Source organism: Leuresthes tenuis, unplaced genomic scaffold (assembly GCF_036924035.1).
Source record: "Leuresthes tenuis unplaced genomic scaffold, fLeuTen1.0.hap1 SCAF_5, whole genome shotgun sequence".
Taxonomy (NCBI): domain Eukaryota; kingdom Metazoa; phylum Chordata; class Actinopteri; order Atheriniformes; family Atherinopsidae; genus Leuresthes; species Leuresthes tenuis.
In genome coordinates, this window is record NW_027325359.1 from 7050717 (window position 1) to 7067688 (window position 16972).

The 16972-nt window shown below is 38.4% G+C and overlaps 1 protein-coding gene across 2 annotated transcripts in view; it reads left to right on the top strand.

Annotated features, from left to right (window-relative positions):
- The window catches only part of shank3a (SH3 and multiple ankyrin repeat domains 3a), a 161361-nt gene that overhangs the window by 113943 nt on the left and 30446 nt on the right, over positions 1 to 16972 (top strand). For both annotated transcript variants that reach the window (XM_072385676.1, XM_072385677.1), the window contains exon 14: positions 2627 to 2740. In XM_072385676.1, the coding sequence (XP_072241777.1) occupies positions 2627 to 2740 (114 nt within the window). The remainder of the gene's footprint in view (positions 1 to 2626; positions 2741 to 16972) is intronic.

A 16972-nucleotide genomic window follows, 5' to 3' on the forward strand; every position in this document is an offset into this window, starting at 1 on the left:
TGAATGGATGTCAACATGTGTAGAGCCTTTGTTCACTGTAGTTTACCTGTGGAGATAATTATGGCTCTGCATGGCAGGTCACAGGCTATCCTGTAAAAAGCCGGTGTCCAGCTGAGGTGTTGATTGCCATATGTAGTGAGCTGCTATTTGGCTGACCCTTGAAAGACTTTGATAGAAAGCAGAACACAATGCCAGATGTATTTAGATGGTCTAAATAACATTGTAGTGAAATGAAAAATTAAGAAATGAAATACCTTTTGTTCACATGTCACTACTGTCTAAAACTGGAGCTCTTCACAGGGCAGTGGCAAAGCAGTCCAGTTGGACAAAAATATCAATACAGTACACATATTGTAGGTCATCAGATCTGACTTGTTTGAATGAAATCATGTTGCTTGTCGCCTTTAAACCCAGATCTGACTCATGGGGAGAAATGTAGAGAAGCAGTGAGAGATAGTGGCTACTTACATCACAAGACATTTGCGCACGTTTGCATTTTCTACTGAGTGAACATAGAGTATTATAGCAAACATGCATGTTTATGTTGTCTACTTGTGCCAGAAAAGTTAACAGCCGTAAAAGAGCTTGTACAAACAGATTTAGTGTAAATTCAGGGTAATCTTGCGATTAATAATCTTTTTGTTTCTTTGTTTTTTACTTTCAGATTTTAAGAGATCCTTGCATGTAACTAAATGTAAATTATAGAGGATGTTTGTGTTCTACACCATCCATGCCATCTTTGCATTCTCAAAAGCCTGTGACACAAACAAGTGCACATCAATCATTTAGAACATTTCTTGCATTCTCAAATACTCAGTGGTTGGTAATGTTCATGCTGTAAAGTGATACTATCAGAGACCAGAAATAAATTAGTAGGGATGGATGTGTAAGCTAGTAAACTAAACACGTGCAGCCTTAAAGATCAATCAGAGGCCTCACCCTCTCTTTCATTTCTGCCTTAGAGTACAGCTGGCACCTGTCTGCTGCAGGCACACTACCACTGTATAGACTGACACACTGACAGAGACAAAGAAAGGGGAGGGAGGCAGTGACCGGGAAATTGTTCAGAAACAAAGAGTATGAGGACAAAATAATTGTGTAGTAGAGAGAAACAGGTAAAAAGAGACTCAGGGAGTCTGCTCCCAGGAGGCAGGTAGTGTAAAGTTGTGTTAAGCTAAGATGAGAGAAAAGGATCAGCCCATGTATCCTCTCTGTGTTAGGTGTCAGCAGGGAGTCGATAAGCAGCCATTCTCCACTTTCATCGTGTGTCCAGCCTGGCAGAGACAAGCTGTGGAACGCTTAGCTGGGTATGCAAAAGAGTAAATGTAACTAAATGACGATCTTACCTTTATTCTGCAGTACACTGCTATTGCTGAATAAGCTGGTAGCTTTTTTACTTGGAATATCCACTCAGAAAATTCAATCAGTGTCTTGCAACTTGCATTTGACTTAATGATTAGACAATTATTTTATAATATGTGAGAGAACGGAAACTAGCCAAGATGAACTATGGAAAAAGTCTTATTTGAAATTATTATTTTAATTTGAAAAGCTGTTTTTTATCACACCATGTTCTGAACCAAACTCTGCTACCCTGAATAGGATATAGATGATCTTAAGTCTTAGGTGAGATTAGCGTTGTGCCCCGTGCAGCAGCATATGTTTGGAAAATGATGTAACTTTTAGAGGGTATACTAAGCAATCCTCTGAATGAATGTTAATAAAACTTTACCATTATATCACTTAAGATGAAGTCAAGCAGGCTGTCGTTTATAGTACCACAGGTTACATCACCATGACATGTGCCCATGCCAGAGTGGAATACAGTTTGAAGGAAGTAGAGTACATCATTTAACAGGCTGTCTGCCAGCTGCAACATTGCACTGGCGTAACCTAGCAACCAGTTTAGAAGAAGGGCTCACTCAGGCAAAGCCTCAGTTACAGCTGGTGATCTCTGAGGAGTGTGTGTGTGTGTGTGTGTGTGTGTGTGTGTGTGTGTGTGTCTTTGTGAGGGTGTGTCTGTTAGCTTGCTGGGATAATAGATGAGTGTTGTAGAAATTAGCGTGCTGGCTCAGTCCTGCAGGGAAGATCAATATCAACTATACATTCATCTCTAATTACTATGGCGGAAGTTAGAAGGAATCTTGCTCTTTCTCCCGCCCTCTTGCTTTCCCCAACCCCTTTATCTTTGGTTTTTTAATGGTTTCTATTACTTATGTTCTGACTTTAAACCTTTGCCTGGCTTTCAGTGTAATTATTCAATTCTAGAATGATCTATTGTATGGAGTAAATAGAAATGTGTTGAAAAAGCTTGCCTTTATAGCACAATAGACACCCATATTTTCACAGTGCAGTTTTGTTTCAATGTACTTTGTGTGTGTCTTTTTCACCTGAAACACCCCCTGTCCCTTTTTTTTTTCTTTTTTTTTTGCTCACTCAGTTATATAATTTATGAATTAATAACATGAAGTACTCTACTCTGCTCTGTCACCCTCTATCCTTTTCGCTATCCTTTTTGGTAATCTCCCCAGCACTCCACAGATTCCAAAGCCACACATTAATGACAGCACGACTTGTTTTATTAAAGTATTTGACTCATGAAGACCCTCTTCTTTCTCTTTCTCAGTGCTGAGCATAGGTGAAGGAGGATTCTGGGAAGGCACAGTCAAAGGGAGAACAGGCTGGTTCCCTGCAGACTGTGTAGAAGAAGTTCAGATGAGGCACTATGACCCACGGCTAGGTAAGACATCTAGATGCAGAAACACTCGTAATGTTCATTCTGTGCACTCATGCAGCCACAGTCTGACAAGTTTTGATCTTGCTGGATGCTTTACCCCTGCGGTCGGTAAGAGCTCTGTTCATCATGTTGAAGGAAGTCCTTCAGCACTCGGCTACAGTGTTTCTCTTGGGGTTTAATCATCAACTAAATATGAATGTATCAAAAAAAAAAAAAAAAAAGAAAATCCAAGGTGCACTATCAGTTATTTGAGAAATATTTTTACACTTTATGTTTTCGTAAGTTGTCTTCGGTCTGATTTTCTTAATTAGTTTAATCTTTTTAATTGACCACATATTGTGGCTACAACATTCTTACCATCCTCTGCTGCCTAGTTAATGTCTGATAAAAACTGATAAAAAAAACTGTTCAAGTCACCACACTTTTCATGTGTCTACTGTATACTATTTGAATAAAGGCAAAGATGCCCAAAAGAGGCTACAATTAATTTTGTTGCGACAGTTGGGAACAGTTTTAAGCACCTCTGCCTCGAGGAAAGCTTGTAAGTTGTGTAAATTAATTGTGGATGAATTATGCTTTAAATAAATACTTTTTCAATAGCAAAAGCCCAAATTAGTTGCATAAACAAGTAAAAAGATCGAAATACTGGGTAACCCTGCACTACGTACTGCTCTACATTTAAAGTAAGAACCAAACTGACCAAACATTTTTACGTGCAGAGAACTTCTTTTAATGTTAAGCTGAAACAAAATTGAGGTGCTAACTGAGGATGCATCTGTGAGGCAGAGCTGATAACAACAAGGTTTATAATAACGTTAAACGAGCTTCATATGCTGTGTTGTAGTGTTGTGTACTTTTCATCAGTCATGATACAGAGATTCAGAGTACATTTTTTGGAGTATATTGTACACATTTGATTAGTTTTATCATAAGAAGCTACCCCAACTTCAATCACCTCTGCTTTATGACCTGCACAGAGTACAGGGAGAAATGATTGTATTCGTTGTATGATAATACACACCCACACGTCAGCAACTTTACCGACAAAATAAAGAGCAAATCTTTTTTTTACCCACCAGTTGAGCAGCAACAAAGCTAACTCTGCATCTATCATGCAACCTGCTTTTTCTCTGAACTGTCTCCAGCAGTAAAAGCCACTCCAATGTGTTTTTATTCTTCTCCTGTGTCTTTCTCATATATTTTGACTGACTTGGCCATGGGAATATACATAATGAATGTCAGTGTACTTCAAAATGAGTCAGATAAGCACATAGTTTTGAGGTTCTCACACATCTCTTGTCCTGCTTTAAGGTTGCCCAACAGGAAGAAGTGTCATTTTCAAGCCATTACCAAACCAGAGAATTACATGGATTTTACTTGCAAAAGTACCTCTTACCAACTATAGCTAAAATTGTATAATTACCTCAGAAATATTTACACAATTATTGCCAAATGATATCATTTGAAAATGAGTAACAACAACAAAGCAATCCAGTAATGTTTCCTGCTTCCTGCTTCATTAGTTGACATTTGCCTTCCATGCTGACTGCCATGAGTTTTCCACCAAGCTTTTAGAGGCACTTCATTAGAACCTAATTAAATGCAGGTGCACCAAAAAGGTCAAGCAGTTTTGCCTGTGTTGAGAGCATGTAGACAGAGCATGCAGTAGGGGACATTTTGAAAGGAATTCACAATCAAAGAACTACTAAATGTCACGGAAACGTTTCAGAATTCTGTGAAAGAAAATAAATTACTTAAATAAACTGTGTGGTATTAGGCATGGAAAGCTCACATTGAGTACTTTTACAAGCAAGTTACCAGCTTCCATTTATAAGCTTTGATTTAAGATTTAAGAGACTTTTTTTTCAATACTTTACCTTTATTTGATGACATAATCGGTCCCTCTGAGTCAGTATCTGGAGATATGTTTTTTCCATTCTTAAGAGCTGTCTCAGCTGCTCTTTAGTGGAGGAGTTGGGTTGCTTTGCATTTCTCTTTGAAATACTCCATAGATGTTCTGACTGATTGAAGTCTATCAACACACAAGGTGAGGTTCACTTTTTTCCTCTTAAGAAACTCTTGTGTGATTTTGGTTATTAGATTGGTAATATAGCTCCATAGCATCACCCTCTAACCTCTGCACTTCGTGATCCTTGTCAAGTCTGCAACTAACATGCTGGAATCCATCTTAACTAAGGGACTAAAACCAAAATATGGCTCCCAATTATCATCAGATGGCTTTTCATATTCTTCAACAAACTTTAATTTGACAGTTTTGTATTAAAAGAGGAAGCAAGGGATATTGTTTCTTGTGTGAGTCATTCAGAAAAGTTGACATTGTGCGGGGTTACTTAACTCTATCTAAGCTGTCACAAAAACTCTGATTTCCACTGATAACACTGTGCTGAGTCTGAAGAAGGACCTATTTTTTTTCAGCATTACATTTTGCAAAAAGCACACTCTGTGAAGTGATTTTGGGACAGTAACTACTGCTCTGATTAGGGATACTATGACGTGTGTTATACTTCATGATTACTGCTGCAACACGGTTTGATAGGCTGACTTTTAGCTGCTCGTTGATGTTCCTTTGACCTTGTACGTCTTTGTAAAGTCTCACAATCAAATCCTTCAATTCCTCACCAATGTGGAATGGAGCCGTGAAGAAGAAAATAGTAAAAGAGATATTTTATAACTCCTGCACAAAAAAATTCTGGTGTTTATGGCTCATTCTGAATGTGTATTCATGCTATAAGTGTTTTCTAACCTCATTGTGTGTGAACACAGGTGTAGAGGAATACGGTTCTAAGGTTACAGAAACCTTTTTTCTCTAAAATTCTACACTATGAAAATATAGTTTTGAATCTGTTGCTTTTTGGGCTGCTGTTCTTCTTAATGTTACTCACTGAAAATTTAAGTGATATTACGACGCATGCACTCAGTTCTGTTCTAATATGTTCATGTGCAAATGTCCCCGTAAAGAATGGATTTCTTTCAAAATAGATTTTTTTTTCCAATCTTGACACAAATTCACAGGCTTTCTTGACCATGATGACCAACTTATCCTTGCCACTGTTACAAATTTTAATGTAAACCTTGTAAACAACTGGGAGTACATCAGACCGATGTTACCACAACCCTGTTCAGACTATCATTTAAAGAACAGATGGTACACTAAGTTTGGCCTGGTCTCAGGAGCAATATGTGCTCAACTAACTGAGATTTAAACTGTGCATCATCAGGGAAAGTGTCATGAAAACTATCTGGCCATATCGTGGAATAGTTTAGTACTGCCGCATTAAATGGGACCGGGACATTTTCTGTCATCAAAAAATCATCCTGTCCCGGTGTTTGCCAGACATCTGCTTGTGCCTATTTCTGTAACAGCTGGGGCATTTTCCTGGTTTACGGTGTTGTTGAGCGACTGCGGTTACCTCAGAGTAGGTATGAGTAGAAAAAAGCCGGAATCTCTAAATACCCCATTTAAATGCATTGTGAGAAAAAGATAGGGAAAGGTGGGAAAGTAAGGGCCAGATAGCATGGGAGACAGATGGTGGAGCATACTCTAAGAGACAGCAAAATGGAGATGGCAGTAAGAGAGAAAAAGAAAGAGGGAGGGAAGGAGATTGTTCTGATATCTGGGCCCACTCTCTCATGAATTTCTGAAAAACTAAACCCTTAGATGTCTATTTTTGGGGTTTTTTAAGTGTCCTTTGTCCATCCTCCCAGATTCCCAGATAATGTATAGTGTTTTTTTTTTTTATTATACTTTATAAATTTTCTTACAAATGCATTTACAAATGAGGATCAAAAGTAGGATTGCACGGTGGTGTGGTGGGTAGCACTGTCACCTCACAGCAAGAGGGTTCCCTGCTGGGCCTTTCTGTGTGGAGTTTGCATGTTCTCCCTGTGCATGTGTGGGTTCTCTGCGGGTGCTCCACGACCCTGAATTAGCTTAAGCAGGTATAGAAAATGGATGGATGGAAATGGATGAAAAGTAAAAATAGATTATATGCTACAGTCCCTTATGCACCATTTATTAACGTACCAATTTATGAATCTACTGAGGCATTTCAAAGCTAATCTCATCCTCATCCCAGCATTCGTCGGCAGTGATACAACAGCAGTACAACACAGGATAACACAGTAACATGCTCAATGAGACACACTTAAACAACACACACAGAGTTGTTTATCTGAAGGCAGCCATTGAAGCGTTACTGACAGTGAGGGCAATATGTCTCAGCTTAGTGAAGCAGGAAAGACAGCCCAGTCTACAATTAAGTAAACCAAATACTGTTAAGCATGTTCTCTTTTTCCCTCCCTCCCTCTCTGTGTCTGTACCACTGTACATCACCCATGAGTCATGACTCTGAAAGCGGTATCTCTCTTTATCTATCTCTGCCTTCACGTCTTCTCTGCCAGGTTTGAAAGAGCAATGACAGCAGACTGGAAAAGCATAAAATAGAGGGGGAGACTAGAAAAAAGCAGTTTCTGTCAGAAAACATTGAACGAGACAGACAGAGAAAGGAAGCAGGTGACCATGTGAAAGGGGCAGTTTAAGCCATCACGGATTCTTTGGTTGTTATCTGTCACCACTCCGCTCCTCTCTCAGCGCAGCCAAAGCTGCCTGCGGCCTGCAGTTCATCTTCAGCCAGTGCTCGAGGGGACAGGGAGATGGAGGTGAGACAAAGGCACAAAAAAAAAAGAAGTAGCAACAAAGAGGACATGAACAAGTGATAGAGAAAATGAGGGTGAACTGCAAAGACTATTGATTGAATTCATTAAGAGTACAATGAGTGATGTAGTGCGATGAACCACTGATGTATCTTAATGGTGCAGTATCCATATGTTGTCATGAATCACAGGGCTGTGTAAGCCTTAAAAGCACAATCTGTTAGCTTCTGAGAGTCCAGAATAATTTTATTACATGTATAGAATATGGATTGCCCATAAATCTATTATTAATAGAATATGGTGAATATCCTCATCGAGTCTGCTAACAGTCACTCTCACATATGCACCCAGCACACATGCTGCTGGCCTGTGTCTGGGGGTTAATAGTAGATGTTTACTCGTGGTAATGGAGGGGATAATGATGCGAGTATGAACTGCTCTTCCATTTCTAACGATGTAAACAAATTGTGATGCCACTCCTTATCAACAATGGCACTGTTAATCTGTTGTCTTCAAACTGTTGGGATCTTATAGCCCTCTAGGTAAAAGATCCCTCTCCCATTCCGCTGTCTCCTAACAAGAAATTGCTATGCTGCTCTCACATGCAGAAATTCTGATTAATGGTAAATGAAACAGCAGCCATAATTTACATAGACTTTACATAGACTTAATTTTCTTTTTCCCAGTCTCCTGCAGTATTGAATGTCCTTAAGGAACTCCACACCTTCTCATGACATTATAATGCACATTTTTCTCTTTGATGGAATTAGCAAAGCTTAAATTTTTTCAATGGTTTTTATATCCTAAGAAGAGTTCAAACTTTTTTCTTTTCTTTTTGTGCTCATTCACACCATTCCCTTGCTCTCCTCACATCGCAGAGCAGTTGAATGACTCACAGCCGCATGAATCAGCCCAGTCAGATCCAGCCTGAGCTATTTTTAGCCTGCCCATTAAGAAGTTTTGGAGTGTGTCTGCACTCCCCCAGAATGCTTAAGCATCAGTGTTGCAGCAGCCAAGACTGACATGAACAGAGCATTCTGTAGAACACTGTAGCAGAAAGAGGTGAGGAGTGATGCAGAGACCACACAGGAACTCTACTGGTCACAACTATGGACCTATGTATTAGATCCATTTCATGCTTGCAGCATTGTTGTTCTAAGGTGCAAGCTTAATAGATATTACTATTATCATGATGGATATATGTTATCTGAGCCTTTTAATGAATGATGATTCACAAATGACACTTTGACAGGGCATTATAATGCTCTTAAACATCTTTATACATGGTGTCTCGAAAAAAGAATCTTAGAAATGGCTTTTAATGATACAATGATGAAAACATGATTTAGAATGCTGTACATCACTGAAATATTGTTATAATTCAGATATTCATGCCACTGTGTCATGTTGCACTGCATTGTGCGATGAGGTGGGCAGTTTAGAATAGTCAGATTCTGCTTTGAGAAATTCTGGATGTTCACAGCCTGATTATCAGCACATATAATAGCGAACAATCTGAATCACAACAGGGGTGGCCAGGCTGATGATTGTGCTGACAAAGAACAGCTGGTACACTGGGTATATCCCCACTCTAAATCCACTGGGCATTCTTACTATGGCAGAGAAGAAGACATGGAGGATGACATTATGGAACCTTTCTAAGAAATAACGAGAAAGAAAGTGAGGAAACCATTTATTTTCCCTATGCTCTCCTTTTCCATCTCTAAGTGTTAACAGTTGATACATTTACGCAGCCTTCAAGTTTACCTCTACAGTTTCTGTTCTCTTAAGTCTCACCTCTTTCTTTCTCAATTTGAATTGATTTGGTGGCAGAAATTTATCTCAGCATAGTTCCAAAAAAGATGTAACTGGTGTGTCCCAGACCATACTTGGGTTTCCTCAGTCCTTACCTCCAGAAAACAAATTCCAGGATGCTGACACAAAATATTCTTTTGCCATCTATTTAAGCAGATGACGGCTTCACATAAATTGATGTACACGGTGCTTATTTTTGCATCTTTGTGCATCTTTACAAGTTTGATGCTTAGGGTGCTGCTGAGGATGTAGTATTCACAACAATTTGTGTGTGGTTGGACGTATGGCTCAGGGTTGCAGTGAGGGTTACCCCATGTCTGCTGGCTCTGCATCATTGGAAAGATCTGAATGTGTTCACAGCTGGCTTGCAGATTGATTATGTGGCACAGTAAGCACCTCCTGCCATTACGCTCCGTTTCTTTTCTTTTTTCTTTTGGTGTGTTGAACATTTACTGTCCAAGGGGAATCCAAAGTACCAGGAATAGAAATACAGTGCCATGGTGATCTACAGAGTTGGGGATAACGGGCATCAGTAGATTCCTCACATAGCTCAGAAATGTACAGGGTCCTCAATTACTCTCACAGAGAAATAAGGACCCAAAATGCTGAAGACTATACTTTTCATTATAGAGCCCTTCTGTTTCATCCTTTTCAAAATGAGATTCTGTTGAGAATCAGGACACAATTCTGTACACATTCAGCAACAAATTTCAAACAAAAATAGATACAAACTCTTGTTGAAATATGGAAATACTGACTCCATGAATAATTAAATATGTCATCTAGGGGAGCTAAATGTTCTTGGGGCAATAGTACAAAGACATAAAGAAAAGACATTTTAGGAAATAGAACTAGAAGATTTTCTCTAAGTCCTCAAGGACATGAAGCCACATGAGTATGTTTGAAATAAAAAGGGAGAAAGAGAGAACTAAATATTGCACCGTTGTGTATTACTGTGTTTTGCATTTGTCTTTTGATAGTATAAGTCAACATTGAAGTTGTTAGTGTAAAACCATTTCTTCCAAGTCCATGTAAAGTTGAATTCTCGGCAGCAAGGACAGACATGAGCATGTAGGTTTCACAATTTCACAACCCCATGTCACACCTTATTTCTCATCACTTTCTCCGTGTGTGCCGAAGGAGACAGAATACACTCTTATTTCTCTTCTTTTTATTCTAAATCCTTTATGAACTGACACATACTTAAAGCTGAATTGGTGAAGGAAAAAAAAATTCTGATCACCAAAATTTGCATGCTTTATAAAACATTTGGGGAGGCTACATAGAGTGTCATCCAAAAGTTAGGCATTATGTGACTGGTACATATTATTTTCTAATCATATCAACCATGGATCACTCAATTACTCTAAAACCAAAAGCAATGTTCTGTGAAAAGATAGCGTTATATGAATACACGGACGCAAACTAAGAACCACTGCTACGTAGCAATTTAGCCATTCCCATGCCACGCAGCTGGTATAAAGACAGCAGGAGAAAATGGTGGAGCATTTTCAGATACCTGTTTATAAGCAGTATCACTGTACAGTGGAGGCCAAGTTAAAAGCCAATAGAGCTGTCACAGTTTACATGTTTTGGTTTAATTTGGTAAAGCTATAGTTCTTTTATAATTTCAGTTCCAATTCTTTCAATCACTCAGGCTTTTCATAAGATATAAAATACATTTACGTATTTTCTGGGATAAACTATTTTAGTTAACTTATCCCATAGTTGCTAAATTGGTCTTTTCCATGCAGATATTGCAAGTCAATTATTCGAGTGCTGACTTGTAAAATGCAGAGTTAAGTATGCAAATATGGACACGATAGTGCGAGTGCATGCAAATTGACAAGCTTTTATTCACCTCTGTTTTTATGCACACGCACACTCTTTAGTTATTGTCTATATTCTGTGTGGTGTCAGCAGATAGATTAGCATAGCCAACTAATCCATCTTATTAGAAAGTAAGAGAAAGAGACAGTAAAGCACTGGCTGTGAGACATGTCTGTGGTATTAAAGTTTCGCTGAGTCAGTGTTATAAACAGGCAGCACAAGACAGGCCTGCTATATAACCCAGCAAAAAAAATGTCTGCATAAAGTGTTGTAAAGTGACATATTTCAAAGTGTGAGTGTGGGTATGGGTGTTGTGTTTGTTTGTACGCCACAGAGTGATGGCCGCTATCTGCACCTTTCATCAGAAGTCAGTCAAGTGTGTTGAACCATCTCTCTCTCTAGAGGACAGATCCATATCAAATCATAATAGATGGCAATGCTATTTGAACAATGAATCAAAGCTGAAGCAGATCTGACAGTGGAGCAGAGACATATCACATTTGACAGCGGCTGCATTGGAGGACAGCAGGTCGCATGCACACTCACACAAACACATGTGCATGTGCACACACCAAAATAAACAAGCACATACACGCCAGGGCAACTTTCTGCAAGTCTCTGAAAGTCAAGTCCATCTCACAGTGTCGTGACTGCTTTCATTCACTCTTTACCTGTAGTTCTTTCAAGTACTGTGTAGACACAGTTTGCTGGATCATGTTGTTCACAGAAACTCTCACTGCCATGATTTGATAACCATTATGCTGCACTTTTGTGTATTGTGATATGCTATAATTATCCTCTTCTACTAAAACCACTGAGTATTTTGAAGGCTTACATCCAGGCACAGGTTAGATTGTATGAACTCTATGGAAAGCAAGAACTTGACAAGATTAAATCTGCATTTGTCTGCAACTTCAAGGAACTCAGACAGTCAAAACTGAAGAGGCACGTCAACTGTGCCGACCAACATTTAGTGTGGTATAAGCCTTCCTCAAAAAGTTACAGAAACAGCTATACCAGAGAACAACTTGTCATGTAGTGGATCGTAGACTTCTGTGGTAACAATATAATTGTTGCAGACCTGTGTGTTATGTTTGTGATGTTTGCCACAGGCTGAAAGGTTTCCTGAAAGTAGTTCCAAGTAGTTAAGCATACTCTTAGCATAGACTGCAGAGGAATTTTGTTTTTATTTTTCTTACTCCTACTGTATGTACAGTACTATGTGGGTCATTCAGACCCTGGTGTAACTTACATTAATCTTAGTTCACTTAAATTATACGTGTCATTCTTTTCTTTTCTTTTGTCTTTGTATTAAAGATTAAGAAATGTAATTGTTTTGTTTTTTTTAATGTACAATGCCTTCACTTTTCAGACTATGGGACAGCTTTTTCAGTCCATCTCAGCTGAGCTCAGGCAATGAAAAAGTGTTGGCATTTGTGGATCTTATTCATGAAATGTTTTTCTCATTGTATGGTTTTAACTTGCCTTTGTAGTTGCAACAACAAACCATGTTCACTGAATGATTTCAGAACTCTCTCTGAGTCAGAAATGAATTCTGTTGCATAATCACGTCTGTTTTTAGTTGAGTGGCAGCCAAGGCTTCAAAGAACATATTCATTTAACATTATTGTGTGGCCTCCTCCAGTAACAATATAATTTCTTATTTGATATGTTGTCTTTGTACTGTACTGAATTCGAAATATATAGTTTAAATGATTTGCGAAAACATTTTTTTGAAAATAAAGTTGGCTTAGTAGAAGAGTTATCTCAGGGAAGACAGCAATGAACAAGTACATGGTTTCAGGCATCATTGAACAGCAAAGTAAATCCTCTTTTAAAAGAATATCATTTTGCGTATCAACTGTCGTTACCTTGTTATGCGTTTTGTTTAAGTCTTACATTTAGCATCTAATAACTTTAAGAATTATTGCTTATATGGGCTAATTTCACACAAAGTTAATTTTTTGATGGGTAAGTGCAGAAGTGCGGTGCATCAATGACATGTTGAAAATCATAATTTCCATCTTCATACTGGGAAAAAAAACGTATGGAACAATTAGAATTCAGATTTTTATATCTGGATGTGAAACATGAAACAAAGTACTGATAGAGCTGCTGATGAGATTTTGCTGTCTATAGCAAGGCAAGAGTTTTGACTTCCCACTTCTGAGCTACAGGGAGTGCAGCTTGATTTACATCTTTCAAAGATGTTTACATATTTCCATTAAGTTTACATCTTTGAAAAATACAAATATTTGGTAGCATAACTAGTGTCAGAAACCACATCAGCCATTTTCACCCTGAACTAACGTTTTCCCTCTATTATTCTTAATGACATAAAGTAAATAAATCAAGAATGTTCTTCTGCAATCTGATCTCCTCACTGCATTGGGTTTTTTCAGACACTGAGATCCCCAAATAAAGCATTGTGGTAATTTTCAGAAATGTCACATTGGTAGTGACTTCTGAATCATGCTCTTAAGCACAGAAATCTTGCTTTTTTTTCATATGCCCCCTTTAACCCTTTGTTCTCCTCAATACCTTTACCTTCCTCAATACAACAAAAACAGCAAAGTAAGTGGCAAATTGATACAAACACTTAAGCATTTGGTAATACAAGTTCATTTTTAATGTCCTGAACTGAGGATAAACCATGATGCACTCTGTTTGACTCCAGACACACAAAAAACACAAAGACCCTCAGATTTATCCCATGCCAGACATTACCTTATGTAACAGCAGTCATACTCAGGGCACTGTAAATTAGACTGGGATCCAGCACATAGCTTTTGTCTTTTTTCCCCCCGACCTCATCAGCCTTTAAAGGATTTTCATAACAATTGATATGAGAGCAGCCAGTTCTAAGTTCAGTCAGAGTTTCACCCTCTCGTTGCCATCCTCTTCTCAGCATAAGTCCTCCACACACCTTTGTAGACTCGAATGATTCAAATTCTGATTAATTTCTTTTTGTAAAGAACTTTACTCAGTTCAGTTTAAAAAATAAATTATTGATCATGTAGATATTTTCTTTTTAAAATGAGAAGTTAAAATTTTCTAAAGCAAATAAATGCACTTTTTTACCCAATTCAACACTTTTCACGATGTCATGTTGTGATACTCTGAACTATCGTAAGTATTAGATTCAAAGTAAATTCAGTGGGTTGATGGTTTGAGCACAGATTTTGATCTTTAATTGAAGCACTGAAGACAAAGAGAAGGTATAGATAAAAAGCTTGAGTCGATCAAGCCATCAATCTGCAAAGTGACTTTTCTTTTCTTTTTAAATGAATTTTTTTGGCTTTTGGCTGTAGAAAAATGTAATGCTGATCAGAAATTCCATCATAGAGTTGAAAGTATAATTTGATTCCTGAACCTCTGCTGTGCTGGTAATAGACCACAGAGTTGACTTCCAACCTACATACAAACAAGCAAGAAGAAATCACTCTAACCTTTGAGTCTGTTTGTTTGATAATCAATAGGGTACATCCAGATTACTTTATCACATGCAAGTTAAGCATATATTCACCACCTACAGCATTAGTTCTTGTAATATGTGACTGATTAGTTACAGCAGTGTTTAGTGAAAAGCAAGTCAGGCTCCTGCAAATTACCTGATATTTATGAGAACTGTAATCTTTCCAGATCAGCAGTTCCTACCTGGAGCAGATTGACTTGACTGTAAGCTCGCTCATAGCAGGAGGCTAGTTTTACACTGATGAGTAAAGACAGAGACAAAATGTCTGAATTTTGCATTTCATTCAGCTTCAGTCCAGCTTCCGAGACACTGAACATGGTGTGTAGCTTTTAGATGATTTTAGATGATTGCAAATAATCCTATCAGCTCTGCTGGCACACATTTTTCAGCTGTAACAAGGTTGTGCCCTGCTGACTTCAATTTTTTACAGCAACTACACCACAAAAAGATTACTCGCAAGGCAACCTGCTTAAAGGAAAAAGCTCAGATGATCACAGTATCATTTTATGGAGCATATTTCTTTCAAAATATTTCACTTGTGTAGAATTTCAACACATTAGAAACTAAAGAAAGCAATTGAGTTGAAATTAAAAATTGCAATTGTTTGGTAGCCCTGATTTATTTAGAAATTGGCTAGAATTTACAGAAAATAAGAGAAGGGTGACGATATGATCCATCACTGTATTTGGTTTTGCAGGATTTTGGTTAACATGAAAGCAGAAAGTACACATCGCCTCTGTGATCATAATGATTCAGTTTAGTTCAGCTTTGGTATCAACTGTTCAGGTAAATTTGTCCCTCACGTACTCCTGCTTTCATTCCTCCTGAGAATATGTGTTTGTGAGTCTGTGTTTGTTTGAGTTTATCTCTGCATGTGTTGACTTTGACCTCTGAGGTTGCTGTGATGAACCATCATAGTGTTTAAGGATCTTGTAAAGGAGTTGCTTCTTGTTGTCTGAATTTGATTCAATTATTCAAGGCCTGTACCTCTTTGACAGAGCTGATGTATTTATAGACGTTGGTCCCTGCTTCTGACACTTACACAGCAACAACAAGCTCTCTGAAGGCTCTTCAACAAACCAACCAATTCTGAGGGAGAGGAGGAGGAGAAAGGCGGTAGAAAAGCAAAGAGATGAAATACATACTGGAGTTGTGCAGCTTGAGGCTAAAACAGAATTGGACATTAAGTCCAAAGACAATGTCACAATTTTTCTGTGCTTCTCCTTCAGGAAGTCTTATTTCATTCTCAGGGGGAGGAAACCAAAAGTCGTTTACAAGAAAATGGTGCTGAGGAATTTTTTAATAGATGTCTGCAGAAAACGGACCATTCAGGAGTCTTTTTAATTGTCTCAAGGCGTAGATGAGAGAGATGCCAGTTCTTGTCAGTGATTCATGCTGGAAGATGGACAGGAGGAAAGAAGGACAGACAAGTTCCTTGACAAAGTCTTGGAGGAAGCTGAAAGGATAGAACTGAAAATGGACTGTTGTCCAGTCATGGTGTCAGATCTGCCAGTGGTGTGTAGCAGGATAGATGGAGTGGTAACAGTTGTGAAGGCAGGCCCAACAAACTCCAGGTGTCATGAGCTGTACTGGGGTAAGTCCCACCACAATCTACACTGTTCACATCAAAGCATTACCAGATGCCTCACTTATAGTCATAGTGCATGTCATTTTAAAGTGATGTTGTAATGTAACCACGAAAACATCATTTTGTAGATGTGGAAAACTTGCAATATGACTCAACATGAGGAATTAACCTCTTCAACCCTGGAGCGTACAGTACAAGGGGCAGAAGGGGAATATCCGGTTTGATCTGGCTCTGATTAAGCCTCAGAACCGTTTGCTTTATTTTGATATCAAAATGGCTCAAATGGAGTTTTGTAATTGCAGAGAAATACCCAATTCATTTTGGGCATGTCATTTTTCGAGGCAGGAACCCCATAAAGACTCCTGGGGGTGAATAGCTTCACGTAATAGAAGACTAAAACAAAGGTTAAAAAGAAGAATGCAAATGTTTCCATTTTAAGAATAGGATGGTGACATCTACACATTCAAGACTGACAGGGAGCATGATCCAGTGCCATGAAAAGGAACTTCAGAGCTGAAGATGATTTGATAATTTGTCATATGAATATCATAAATGAACTTAGTCAACTTAAAGCTCTTTTTTCAATGTCCACTCACAGGGTTAGTTGAAGGTCTTACCATTCATCCTCTGCTATCCTTTTTCTCTTGTATCTCAGCCACATCCCACTCCACAATTGGCAAGATCTTTTCTTCTCTTTTTAATTTTTACAATATCAGTCAAGAGTTTAGACACACCTGCTCATTGAAAACAAATGGATAGGTGTGTCCAAACTTGTGACTGGCACTGTCCCAATATTCAAGTATCCCTCTATTGTTCTTAATTGAATAACACAAGGCAGATCTTCCATCTGAAC